The 14,297-nt window shown below is 38.3% G+C and overlaps 1 protein-coding gene across 1 annotated transcript in view; it reads left to right on the top strand.

The window, feature by feature from the left end:
* Positions 1-14,297, top strand: part of LOC138030932 (DNA-dependent protein kinase catalytic subunit-like) — a 90,878-nt gene that overhangs the window by 56,089 nt on the left and 20,492 nt on the right. Inside the window, exons 27-36 of the mRNA XM_068878790.1 lie at positions 1-2; positions 2,102-2,291; positions 3,740-3,798; positions 5,645-5,722; positions 6,196-6,264; positions 11,424-11,531; positions 11,653-11,751; positions 12,119-12,246; positions 13,144-13,238; positions 13,328-13,430. The exon at positions 1-2 is cut by the window's left edge and continues 120 nt beyond it. Of these exons, the coding sequence (XP_068734891.1) occupies positions 1-2; positions 2,102-2,291; positions 3,740-3,798; positions 5,645-5,722; positions 6,196-6,264; positions 11,424-11,531; positions 11,653-11,751; positions 12,119-12,246; positions 13,144-13,238; positions 13,328-13,430 (931 nt within the window). The remainder of the gene's footprint in view (positions 3-2,101; positions 2,292-3,739; positions 3,799-5,644; positions 5,723-6,195; positions 6,265-11,423; positions 11,532-11,652; positions 11,752-12,118; positions 12,247-13,143; positions 13,239-13,327; positions 13,431-14,297) is intronic.

Genomic DNA, 14,297 nt, shown 5'->3' with positions numbered 1-14,297 from the left:
AGGTGAGGAAGGGTATCCCAACTGTAGATCATTAACAGTGTTTGCATGCATCCTTTTAACATTTTTTCTCTGACAGACATGCACTGTTCTCTAGGATTTATGTAGTACGTTATTATTGAATACTTCTTACGTACACTGTAATTCTTTGTGTTAGGGTAGACTGCTCGCAATCCCTACTGAGTTAGTCGAACAGCCCGCTTTGGTCACAAAGTGAGCCAAGGGGAGAATGGTGATAGAGCGAGATAAAGAGACTGCATGATCTTCTGTAACCGAAACGTTCAGAATTTTGCAACAGGAAATTCGGATTGGTCCGTTGATAATGGACCACTGTCAGCTTTTTTTGACTAGTTAATTACTTCTTGTCAGATTGTGATGCCAATCTGTCTATGATTTTGAAAGAAAGAAAGAAAGAAAGATCTGATCTGCTAATCGCCCTTTCTCGCAGTCGGAGACTGAATTACTAAGGGCGCAGCTCAACGAGGTCGGGCCGAAGGAGCTGTGCTGCCGGCTAGGCGCTCGGCCCCTGAACACGACCCATGTTTGACCTCGGAGCACAGCACCACAGCCTGATGGAATAGGCCGGGAGTCGATTTTGAGGAGGGAGGAAAACCGGAGTACCCGGAGAAAAACCCTCTGTGGGAAAAGAAAAAGATAAGCACAATATGGGTTTTGCGGTTTCGATCATTTATCCCTTCAAATAGCTAACAAATTGAACCCAAACAAGAGCTGAAACTCACGGTCGAAGCTCTTCTATTGGGCAAGTATGTTATGGCTGTGCCACCAACTGGTTTCATCAAGAGCATTATTTTATGAGAGCTTTGTCCTCTAAAGATACTTGTGACCCATATCAAACGTCGTCCATCGTTGTAATAGTTCCTCGTCGCAGCATCACCAAAGACCAGATTCAGTCAAACAATCATCTATGAGTAGTTGTCTTCGAGAAAAAGGGGAATGTATTGAAGGCCATGGCTTCAAACAAGTATTGAGTCCTTTTTTTGCAGAACAAGATCTGTATTGATTTAATGATAGATGATGAGTCATCCTTTCTAAATAAGGATTTTTCCTTGATAGTTGTTGATCAACATTCAAAAGAACATTTATTCTGCAAATCCTGCAACAATCTGAGGCCTCTTTCATCTGGCTGCATAGGTTTTCTACCTATCTTTTTACTGGGCTTTGGAGTGTTGATCATTGAATTCAAAGTAAATATGGTAGTTTTTCTGTGGTTTCCTTTCCAAATATTTGATTGCATTTTACGTGTACATAAATATCAGGGTTTTCGACAGTTTTGTAAAGTAGCGGACATATTTCTGAAAGCACGGGACATAACTTTTTTGGCACTGCAAGGAGCTTTGCAAGCGGGGAAGGCACAAGCTCCCCCCCCCCCCCCCCAGGAAATTTTTAAAATAGGGTTCCCAGGCAAGGCTGGAGTTCACGCAAATTCTCTCTAAAAGGTAAAATAAAACAAATCCCTCAAATATTGGCATTAAAGTATCGGACATGGAATGGGAAAACATCGGACGAAATGTCCGGCCTCTGGCCTCAAAGGAAAACCCTAAAATATTCCCACGCCATTGAGTGCTTATTTACATTAGCAATAAAAGAGGCAGAACCATCTGTCATATCACTTTCACTCATTAGTAGCAGATTCTGAACGCCTCGGTTACAGAAGATCGTGCAGTCCCTATATATCTCTCTCTGTCACCATTCTCCCCTCGGCTTGCTTGTGTGACAAAAGCAGACAGTTTGACTAACTCAGGAGGGACTGCGAGCAGTCTAGGGTTAGGGTTAGTTTGCTGTAGGTTGTATATTTTAAATGAGGTATGTCCTCAGTTCTTTCCTTGGTACTAACTTACTAAAAGTGGCCAACATGTCCTTGACTACTTGGACTATGTGTTTGGGAACCTTGTACAGTTGGCTCCTCTTACTGTTTCAGATGAACCAAAATTGAAGGGTCTTTCTCTTTGGTGAATTTTAATTTTAATTTTCATATCTTACTTTAATTATTATGTTCTTTAAAATTACAAATTCCGGCAGTGGTGGAGAATTGTTTCATCAATGATTTCATGTTTTTTTTTTGTTGTTGTTTTTTTTACTTTAGGGCACCCCTGCCCCATTGGCAAGTGTTCGCCATGAGATTCTTAGACTCCTTGGAAGTCTGGGAGGTCAAACAAACGTCCTGCTTCTTGGAGGAAAAGAAATTGATCCTTCAAAGATTGTTGCTTGGGACTCGTTAAAACACCTGGGTTTTGCTGTGCCTTTTCAGGATATGAAGCCCGAGATTGATTTAGGTATGGCCAACACTTAAAAAAACCAAACAGCTGAAAACCCCATCAGATTGCCTCAGGTTGCATTAATTTCAAAATTTAAGTGGCAATTTTGAAACGAAAATTCTCTGATCGAAATTATTTTAAATTTTTTTCAAGTAACCTCAACTTGAACTTAAAAGCGCTTCCCTGTGCTGTTTCATCTGATTTGTGCATCATTTTTGAGAATACAGTGTAACATTAACAAACAATAAAAGAAGCATGGTATTTATTGCATAAATGTTGACGTGCATTATTACTTAATGGGTGAAATAAATCTAATAGCACAACTTTTTATCTGAGCACCAAATGGAAAGCCTGGAGACCCTAACCCAACCTTAATAAAATACCTCAAATTAAAAATGTTGTGGCAAAATTCTTGCACCTCTTTTTCCCAGTAACTAGAGGATTTAAGTACTCAGAAACAGTCTTGGTTATATTTCCCTTGCAAGTTTATCAGCCTTCAATGTTAGTTTGGAAACTAATGCTTTAGAAAGAGTGACATGTATTAAAATATGCAGTGTCAGGACATCTTGCCAAGACCATGCTTAATGGCACTTAAAGGGAACCTCCACTAAAACAACAAAATAACTTTAAGCCACAGAACATAATGTTTGCAATTAAAAATTTTCAAACTTTTTCTAATGAAAGCGTTTGAATCCGAAAAATGGCCGCCGCCATCTTGAATATTTGTGACGTGTCGTGGTTGCCCTATTTTTCTGACACAAAGAGCGATTGTTCTGGAACAATAGGGCAACCATGATACGTCACAAAATTATTATTCAAGATGGTGGCGCCCGTGAAATTTGAAAGCCAAAACAAGTGTTTTGAAATTCATTTTTTTCGAATAAAAACGCTTTCATTGGAAAAAGTTTGAACAATTTTAATTGTAAACATTATGTTCCCTCGTTTAAAAGTTATTTTGTTGTTTTAGTGGAGGTTCCTTTAATGACTGCATGCAACCTTTTGTCTCTTTCTCAGAGGGGACTTAACCATTTTGAACTTTTTTGAGAGTTTGATGTTACGATTCCTAGTTAGCCATTAATTAATATGATGGGAGGAAAATGGGCGGGCGGGGGGGGGGATATTATGGCATGTTTTGTCCACGTTTCTCTTATGGTTATTTTGACTGGCTAATTATCTTGGAAATTATCATCTTCTGTCTTTTGTTTTTGTCTTTGCCTCCTTTTTTAGCTTTGCCATTGTCTTATCAAGTTTAAAAAAATATCATTTGCACCCTCCCTGTCCTTGGGCAAGTAATGCTACTCAGGCCATAAATAAACTTGACACCAAACTTGTTAGGGTTAGGGTTAGGGGTTAGGGGTCAGCATATTAATTGTAATGCATGGCAGACAGCTACTTCTGTCAATAGTACATGATTCTTTTGTTTGCATGATTGTTTTATTCTTAGCTTCTTCTACGTGAAATTGCAGATCCATTTTTACCCCGTCTGATAGAACTGGCAACAACATCAAGTGACAGGCAAACAAAGGTAATTTCTACATGACAATTCGAGGTCATAGCAGTTAAGCATCAACTTCAGCAGTTGCGAAGAAGCCTGAAAAAAATCCAGGCTTGAACAGAGCTATTGCCCATGACCATGCAATTGAGTTAGGCCTAACTGGACTGAACTATCAAGCCAACTGGGAGCTGGTGTAATTTTTCTTTGCTTAATCATTGGGGATTATTTATAATAACACCATCTGCAGGTTCTTACTAGGCCTCCTTGGAATATTAATTGTAATGCATGATAATGGCTGATGAAGAAAACTACAATTATTACAATCAAAAACATTTGTTTCCTGCTCCGGAAGCATAATAAAAGTTAAAAAGTTTTACAAACTCGGAGCTAAAAGTTAAAACTTATGAAATATTTCGTCCGTTTTTCAACCGGACTTCATCAGTCAATGATATGAATGTTAAAAAGATGAATTTTAAAAAGGTTTTTAACGCCTCTTGGGGGTTAGAATTGTGTCATAGATGGCTGCTAATTTGTAACCATTGTCTCTGTTTAACGCCGGTTTCGTAAGTTTAATTTGAATAGCTTCTTTTATCCTGCACAATCTACAACAGAAGATACCGAAGAGCCTCAAAACGAGAAGAAAATCTATGCATCAACGCCATACATCAAAGGAATCTCGGAACGCCTGCAAAGAGCTTTCAAGTCACACGAGGTTACACTTATTCATAAACCCGTCAATTCTCTAAGATCACAATTGGTACGTGTCAAGGACACAACTGTCAATCTCAAGAAATGCGGTACTGTGTACCAGATCCATTGTGAGAAGTGTAACAAGGAGTACGTTGGCGAAACGGCCGGCTCTCTGGAAATCAGAGTAAAAGAACACCAATCAAGAAGTTCATCAGCTATTCACGAGCATTGTCGCCTGGAGGGCCACTCGGTGGACCCAAATAAGACAAAAGTACTATCAACCGAAGTTAACACCTTCAAACGCAGGATAAAAGAAGCTATTCAAATTAAACTTGCGAAACCGGCGTTAAACAGAGACAATGGTTACGAATTAGCAGCCATCTATGACACAATTCTAACCCCCAAGAGGCGTTAAAAACCTTTTTAAAATTCATCTTTTTAACATTCACATCATTGACTGATGAAGTCCGGTTGAAAAACGGACGAAATATTTCATAAGTTTTAACTTTTAGCTCCGAGTTTGTAAAACTTTTTAACTTTTATTACAATTATTACAGTTTAGAATAATCAAATTGGACTTCGTGAATTTGCAATGTGTGGAGGCATGAATATGAGGTCATGCACAGAAATAAATAACAGGACTGGGCCCTCAGAAAGTCCTTGAGTGTTGGCATGGGTTGGAATTTGATGCAGGTTCTATGAAACTCAGAACATAGTGTGATTGTGGAAATAGGAAAAAGCTGAAGGACTTAATGAATAACTTTAGGCTGAGGATCAAATGTATGCAAAACAAAGGTGATTGAAGGCCAAACATATTGTTATAGCACATGCTGACAACTGTGAATTGATGCACGACTTCATAATGCTGGAAGAACTAACATGAAGGCTACAAAAATTATCATCAAATGAACACAGATTGCCACCGCTTGTAAATTTGAGTCTCTTTAAAATTCCTGTTCAACTTTTAAAAAAATTACACACATTCAATTTTGTATAGGTTATTATGATAAGTTTGTTTTTGAAGCCCTTGCAAGAGTTCACGCAACTTATGGTTTTGATGCGTGAAAGGTCTTGTGAGAAGAAAACAAAATAGTTGTGTGTTGTGTTCCTGTCACAACAGAAATGTCAGTCACCAACTGAAGGTTGTCTCTTCTTTTATGTACAGTAGTCATGTTTGTCGTCGTAGGTTGCTGCTTGTGAATCACTTCACTCTCTTATTCTTTACGTGCTTGGCAAAAGCGTCACACAGCCACAGGGAAAGAAGGTAATGTTTACCTAAGGCTTGTATACATGAAGTAAACTGTAAAGTGGTAAGTATTTCATCCTTGTAAGATTTATGTAGTAAACATATTATATGTAGCGCTGAATTCGAACCAAAAAGCCGTAAATAACAGAGAGCAAGAAAAAGGTGGCATTCATCAGTTTTACCCGTCAGGCAAGAGGTCTTTTTAGATATTCCATTAAAACGTAAGTATTTTTTAATGTGTAGCTAACCCTCTTCACCTCTTCAAATCTTAATCCCCGCATGCAGTCTCCTCAGTGTTTTTGTACCCTTTTTCGAGGGGAAAATACTAATAATATTTTAAACAAGACGTTAATGCTTGTTAATGTATGTTGCCTTTATACTAATGTTTAGATTTCTTGCTAAAACCAACCATAAAAGGATGGCTTTTCCCTAGCCCCCACTACAGGAAAGCTTGCTCACATATGTGTTTTTTTTTTGTGTGGTGATAAAAGAGTCCATTGGAGAAATTATGGAATCATTTATTTCCTTGCCTTCTTCAACTTTCATGTGATGTTGAACAGGTTAGTTACATTATTGCCATAATTAGACAATTTGAATGTACAACATTTACAATTTTTATTACAGAACGCATTAATGCTGTGTTTACACTTGGGCATTTGCGGAGGTAGTTAAACGTTTACTGACTAAACTTTGGTATATTTGTACACTGTTTATACTGGCTCAAATAACCGAGGTAAACCTGTCATCAATCACTGTTACGAACAAATTGAATTGGGGGCAAATTCTAAAATCCATGTATAAAATGCCTGCGTTTATAAGAGAAGCTGTGGCCCTTGTAGTCCTCACGTTTTATTTTCTTGTTCTTGAGCAGCAAATCCAGGTCTTAAGATTTCAGCGGCTCTTACTTTTGCAGCACCTCAAGTAGTCAAAGCGAAAGCGATTGATTTTGCTTCAAATTGCTATTCGAAAGACAAGGCGAGCTAGGCAAGCTTGGTTTTGGCTGAGAAACCAATTCTGGTTTGAAGCCCTTTTACACGGAAATTTCGTTGAAGATTGGTGGAAAGAGAACTTCAGAATATCTAGATGTACATTCAATTACATTGTCCGAGTAGTTGGTCCGGATTCACCCTGCTAGCAGAGCCTTTCTTTTGCTTGCTCGATTTTGGCGTTCTCGAGAAAGGCTCTGCATGAATCGAGTAAGATCTGTATTGAATATGCGCTGCATGTTGCCAGGATACAGTCTCGAACCCAAGCCTAATATGCCAGATCTCGCCGTTATCTTGGTTTTTTATGGTACAGCGGGCTATATTATAACCATCGGTTTTGTCACTAAACGGACGCTCGCACTGGAAAAACCGGTTTGACGAGACATACATGATGCCTGCATTCTCCGAATGAGTAAACTGCATACAGAGGTTGTTCAAGGTAACTGGCTTAACGGGCCTTTGAAACAAATTGGTGTCTTGTGAAGTTGGACCTTTGCTGGTTGGGGACTCGGCTTATCCCTTATCAACCTTGGTTAATGAAACCTTTCAAGCAAACTCGTAGGGCAACTGAGAGCCATTTGTGGTACAATTGTACCCTCAGTCAGGCCAGGGTTGTTATAGAATTTGAAAGTCGCTGGAGGAGTCTCTATAAAGCAATGGAGGAGAAGACAAGTAGTGTCCCCCTCACTATCTTGGCTTGCTGTGTTCTTCACAACATCTTTATAATTGTTGGAGACCCAAGTACTGTAGACGCAGTTGAGGACGACGATGAGGATGAAGATTTTTTTTCGTGGGGATATACCGTACAGCTTGGCGCTTCAGGCCTTTGAGACAATATTTAACAATTATTCGCCGAAGGCGAAGTGATTATCGATGAATATTCACCGATAATCACTGAGCCTGAGGCGAATAATTGTTTTAGTATAAATACACAGGTGATTATTTCAAAAAAGAGAAAAAAAAAACATTTGAACGCGAAAATCATCTTCTCTTACAAAACGACTACTGGCAGCCATTTTGTCCGTCGAGGTGATTATCGGCTGATAATCCGAGATAGCGAGCCAATGCTACCGCGCGATTTTGTATAATCACCTGTGTATTTATACTAATAACAATTATCCTGCAAAATCGCGCGGAATATCGCCTGATTGAGCAAGATTATGTACTTAATGACTGAGTGGGAGGGCCGGACGGGAAAATATTTGACCTGACGTCATGGTGAATGGACCGAGGGCCAAATATTTTCCTGTCCGGCCCACCTAAACTCAGTCAATAAGCATTTTATCACATGGGCTCTTTACACTATTTAAGAGCACTCAGAAGATGAAGTTAGCACAAAATAAAATATAAAATCTGCACAGAAAATTTATCTAATATGTTGTTTGCATTTGCTTTTCTGGCAGTAAATTACTTGGATGTTTAAAAGCGATGAAATCCCCTAAAATGACATCGCACGGAGCAGTACATGTTCCTAGTAGGGCAGTACGGCTTTTTCCGGCCCTGCTTGCAATAATGCGTACAGCCCTCATACGGGCATTTGCCCAATAGTTTTGCATTGAAAGCGCGCGCGGGGCCGTATGGGCCATATGATAAAATTGTTTTATTAAAATTATAACAGAAATCAAAACAGTTTTGCGGCGTTAGAAAATTATGTTCCCCGGACATAAGAAGCCATAAGCGGCCCAACAGTTAAATCTTGTTCGTGAAACTATATGTGATCTAACATGGACTGTTCGGAAAGTGCTGTGTCTCAAGGGTCAGATTCGACTGTGTACAGGAGGGGTGAGTAGCACTTTGCACACGAGAAAGATCCCGAATTTCAGTCCAATAGTTGAAAAGATGAGCACAAGCATTGGCGAAAAAAATGCATCAAAATTCTTTTGTTGAGTGACTACTATAACTACCAGAATGCAATATTTCAGTAGTCACTCAACAAAAGATTTGGGATGCGTTACATCATAAGGGGTACGGTCTATTGTCCAGTCTGGAAATGTCTATGGTTGGCATAGCAAGAAGTCATTCTCTCTAACTTACGTTAGGGTTAGGGTTAGGGTTTAAAGGTGACTGGAATGCAAACTCGTAAGCTCTATTTGAAAAGATCAGATCATGGTGAATTGCGACATTGAGTCGAGTGGCATTATTTATCTTTGGTGTCTTTTAGCTCAGCATTTTAGCAATTTCTTTTTTTTTTGCATGTAATTAAATTAGTCATCGAGAAAATAATAGATTTTGCAATTATTTTGTGGCTTTCAGGGGGTAGAATTTACTTTTTTTCTAACAATTAAGTGGACAACAAGAATTTTTTTACAATGTGATATTATTTTCCAGACGTGAATATTCAGGAATAAAAATTCTTCTTGATCAGCTTTCAGAGATTTCTCATACCCTGCGATCAGGCATTCTTTTTGTTCTGAGTCAGAAAACAAGAGGCTAGATTTTATAGCGTGACTGACTTCTGAACACTGTGATCAATTTCACACTGTGAATATTATTATTTTTTCACTCCCAATTTCATGGCGTGAATTTTTACCCTTAATTGCCTGGCGTGAAAGTTTTCACTGATCATTCACAGCATGATATTTCATGCCATAAGTGATAGTTTTTTATCGTAGAGTGATCATGGCGTGAATACGCCATGAAAATTGAAATTTACACATTGTGACCATGAAAATTCACGGTTTTTGCTAAAATCCATAAGCCCCCTTTTCGCGTGAAGGCTCACAAAAGATTTAACCTTTTCAATGTAAAATTATAGAATTTTTGCTGAAACGCTAAAAAACCATCATTTAAATCTTTAATGCTTTTAATTTTTTTCTTCATTTTTATCTCATATATCTGCAAAAGAAATCAATTTTTCCTAAATTAATTGACAGATATTATCAATTTGTTTTGCTATTTTTCATGAAAACTTTGAAATTTATGCTTATGAATTGATACCCGGCAAGCAGGGTAGCCTTCGATCTTCCCGATTTTTGTAGCTAATTTTTTTTCTCATATATAATGATGTCCATTTCCTTGTCAGTTATGATATTGAAGATAATAATCATCACAGTCAACGAACAGAAACAAATAAAATGCAGGAAGAATGTGCAAATGTGTCTAGTCATTTATTCTTTCCCTTTGGTGACATCCTTAAGGATATTTCCCAGCATCACCAAAGCATCCATGGATAATGTTTGCTGCTCTCGTTAGCTTTCTTTCTCTGCTTCGGCCATTCGCTTCATGAATGGCTCATCCCTCTTCTGTGCTCTCTCAAGGAACGAAAGCACTGTGCTTTGTTCCTCTGCACCAGTTTCAACTTTGCCCTTCTTACTGACATTCTTCCTAGTGGGTTTTTCTCCCACATGACTCTTTGCATTTGGTGTATTTCTGCGCTTTTTTTTTTCGACTTTTGTCCTTGAAAAACAGTCATTTTGAGAAAGCACAATCTGGTCGTTCACCCGATGGGCGAGGTGCATCCCTCTTCTTTTGGGCATGTGCAGCCGACAAAGAAACGCTTCATCCAAGGCCTCTTTTTCCAGCGAATCGTGATCGCTCTCCAGGGAACTATCCACATATGAGCTGCTTTCCAGCACTTGCTTGGGATTTACTGCTTCTTGATTGCTGAGAATATTATCCATATCGTTAAAATGCTTTGGTATAAGGTCAGTTTCACTCTCAGTTTCCTTTTCTAGCCCGTCGTCTCCCCCTTTTCCATAGCCAGTTGTGCTAAGTTTATCATTTGCAGTCTTGTATTTTTTTGTCGGGTTCGTCATTTTATTTTTGCACTGCTGTGCGGATTTGTTACTTTCCACCGTCTCTTGTTTGCACCTCTTGTGTAGTTGGTAGTTGCCGGGTTACAGACTGCAACTCTGGGAAATTGAACGTCTTGTACCGAATCCTGTCCTCATTCTCACCAAACAATTCCATCAGGATCCATTTTTTCTGTGTAGCTCCACCGACTTTTTCTCCTTTGCACTCCACTATCTTGTTTGGAAAGTCTGAACCTCATGAGCAGGTGAATCAGTAAACGGCTGTGCCATCGGCTGCATCGAAGAACTCATAACTGAGCCAATTAGGCATTTGTGGCAGGAAGTGTTGATTGTACAGGTGTTGTAGCGGTTGTTGTAGTGCGTAGCCAAATGGGGAATACGTGGAACATGCATCTTCCCTTGCAAAATAATAGATTGGAGAATAAATTCAGAGAATCAACGGAAATTGCAACAAGAAAGAAATTATAATATGTTAACTTTCCTCTCAAGATGTTCGTTGTCAAAAGAATTCCTTTCTTGCTTTTTGCCATGACTCGTAGGTAGATCAAAAACAAACGTGAAAACCACTTTGTGAAAACGTGATCAAATGAGATCGACGCAATCTGGACACCACAGAATGTGAATTACTATGCGACCGCAAGCGGATAATCTGTCATCTCGACCTTTGCTACTGACCTAAACCATGCCTGACAGGGTTAATCGATCGAACTTTTACCTTTTAATAAGTTGGTTTACTTTCTATTGTCTCGGGCGGCATTTACCATGGTACCAGTTGGCATTTACGCATGCAAAATATTTACCTATGTAAGTAAACTCCAAAACCTCGGTAAAACGCTCAAGTCTAATTATGGCTTAAGTATCAAGTTTCAAAAAATAAAGTCACAGTAAATAGTCACTTTTTATCCCATAATTCCAGTATCTTCCAGGGTTATTTTTTTAAGTTGCTAATATTGGCTACATTAATAATATTTTATTTGCTAGGTAGCAGAGCAGTTGTTTAAGCCATTAGTGTTCCAGTTGATCCACTGGTTCACCAACAACAGAATGTATGAAAGTCCTGAGACAATAGCTCTGCTCGATGCAATCCTGGTACTGTTATTTCCTTTGCCAAAATAATGTTTCTTTATATTAAGTACAGTCTTCTGCAATTTTGCTGACTCTTCATTTCATCGTGAATGTTACATGAACAACTGTTTGCATTGTATTAAAGGATGGTCTAGTTTACCATGGGGAAGCTGCATTACGAGATTTCAGTGCTCAATGTGTGAGGGAATTTCTACAGTGGTCAATAAAGCAGACAAGTGAGAAGGTTTGTGGAAAGGTCTTTTTCATTTGCAATTTATTACTGAAGCGAAGACCAGTGAGAAACATTTTTGGATGTTGCAGTTTGCAGTTGCTATCTACTGGTTAATTATAAGTAAGCACTAATAATGCAGATTTTTTTTCACATGACCAGCCTTTGTATAAGAATACCGGTATTCTTGCTGGTAAGCCTTCATATGTTGTTCATTAAATCCCAGACTCAAAGCCATCTCTAATAGACACTAAGGACCGCAGAATGATTTTTCATGTCTTGTCTGATCTACTTGTTCAACATTTAAGAGAAACTGGTTTTCGTGACTGTGCACGTATTTTAAAAGAGAACGTTTGTTATGCTGTTTGACGTTTTATTTCAGGATCTGGAGAAGAGTCCCATCAATATAAAGTCTCTTCTCAAGCGACTGTACAGCCTGGCTCTTCATCCAAGTGCAGCCAAAAGGCTTGGTGCTGCATTGGCTTTTAACAACATATACACCATTTTCAGGCATGTCTTTAACTTTGCAGTCTCCCTGGTTTTTCTAATTTTAGGAATTATAAGAATTGCACATAGTTGATCACATTCACTAGATTAAACAATAATATTGTATAAACGCTTTCATAAAAAAAAATCAGTGGATTAATTTAACTATCAAACATGATAATGTAATGGATTTGATGATAAAAATTATGGGCAGAAACATACTTATTAAAGACAATGTTTCGGTGTCCTCATGACACCATCATCAGGTCAAATATAATATTTTACACTCATAAATCGGATCGATGAGCATAAAAGATCTGGTTCAATATTCAATCACAGCCAAAGTCAACATCAATCAAGAACAATAACATCTGACATGTTTTGCATTCTTAAGAAATGCTCATGCAAATTTGATTGTCTTGTGTATGAAATGTTCCTTATTCGCGAGCACAAACCGTGTCTGAATATCCAAAGTGACTCGATAAAGCCAACACTTTTCACCTAGCCTCTAGGGACTTTGAACTTAATCTTGAACATTAATATTCGAGTTATCTGAGTGTAAAATATTATATTTGACCTGATGATGGTGGCATGAGGACACCGAAACGTTGTCTTTAATAAGTATGTTTCTGCCCGTAATTTTTATCATTAAATTAACTACTTGCAGGAATGATTTGTCTTTGCAAATGTGGTCTAACCATGAAACACAAATGCACCTATGCAAACAGGGTTGCTTTTCAAAAGTAAATAGGCAGTCTAAGACGTTTGTCATTGCTCCATGCGTTAGTGCATTTTGTCCAGAATCATTATGGTACTTTCCTTGAAGCTATTATTTTATTTTAAGTGGTCAAAGGGTTGCAGCAGTCATGAAACAGCAGCTGTTATTGATATGTTTATGAAGGTCCAAACATTTCTCTCTAGGGAGGAGTCTTCCCTGGTAGACGTTTTCATCTTGGAAATTCTTGCAAATTACTTGGAAAGTCTGTCACTTGCACATAATGATGACCAAGCAAGAGGTAAAATAGCTGAGATGACAAGTTCAGTTCAGGGTTAGGTAACCTTTTTGGGTACTTTTTTCACCATCTACCAAACGTCTACATGCCAGGTACTCAAGAGCAAACTGCTAAAGCTATCGAACATTTGGAGAGAATCATTAAAGTGCATGTAAGACTGCTGAACAAAGAAAACAAACGGAGAAGAATTCCAAGGCAAGTCTAAATATACAATGTTATGAATATTAATATTCATTTACTTGAGCACTTGCTAAAGAGATTACCCTGGACAATTCCTGCATTTAAAACATTCATGGCTTTTGCAATGGTTATCTGAATATTAGTGTGGTTGTGGGCTTAAAGAAGCTTGTTTTGGGATAGTTACAGATTCTGATACATAGTTCTAGTTGGCTGCACACAAGTAACCTTTACACTAAGTTAATAGCACCCCCATTCCCCCCCCCCCCCCCCCCCTTTCCCTCCAGCTTGGGCCAAATAGGCCAGATAAAAAGCACTTGCATGGGTTACATTGCTATCAAAAAAGTCCAATTCTAACGTTTGTGAGGCTAACTTTAAATTCATTCGGTAACATTTCATGCAAATTTTTGGCCACTCCCATAAAAGGGCTTTTCAGGGAAAATAGCTCAAAATACAAACAATCTAGAGGTTTTAAAAGTACGATTCAGTAAAACTAAGACTACTATCTGCATCTCAGAATGATGCATAAAAACAGAAAGACACTCGCTTAGTTTAGAAGCTAAAACTGTTACAGCTAAAACTATTCCACGGCATAACTATGCTATAGGTAATTGAACTTAATTTTAAAGAAATCAGTGTGGCATATATAACTGCAGTGAACTTTCTGTGGAATAAACACTTATTATGCAGCACGTTGTGACAATGTACAAATATGGTCATAGCGCGCTCGATATTTGTCCTGCGTACTGAACAGATATCCTGCAATAAATGTTATTTTGTGTGTCACCGAAAAAAATGGTAGTTTTTCCAGCTCTTTTTTCCAATAAACGTAGAAAATTGTGCTTTGTCATCAAAAACAATTATCCTTCTCAATCTTGCAGAATA

Source organism: Montipora capricornis, chromosome 13, assembly GCF_036669925.1.
Source record: "Montipora capricornis isolate CH-2021 chromosome 13, ASM3666992v2, whole genome shotgun sequence".
Taxonomy (NCBI): Eukaryota; Metazoa; Cnidaria; class Anthozoa; order Scleractinia; family Acroporidae; genus Montipora; species Montipora capricornis.
This window is presented reverse-complemented; position numbering and strand designations above follow the sequence as displayed.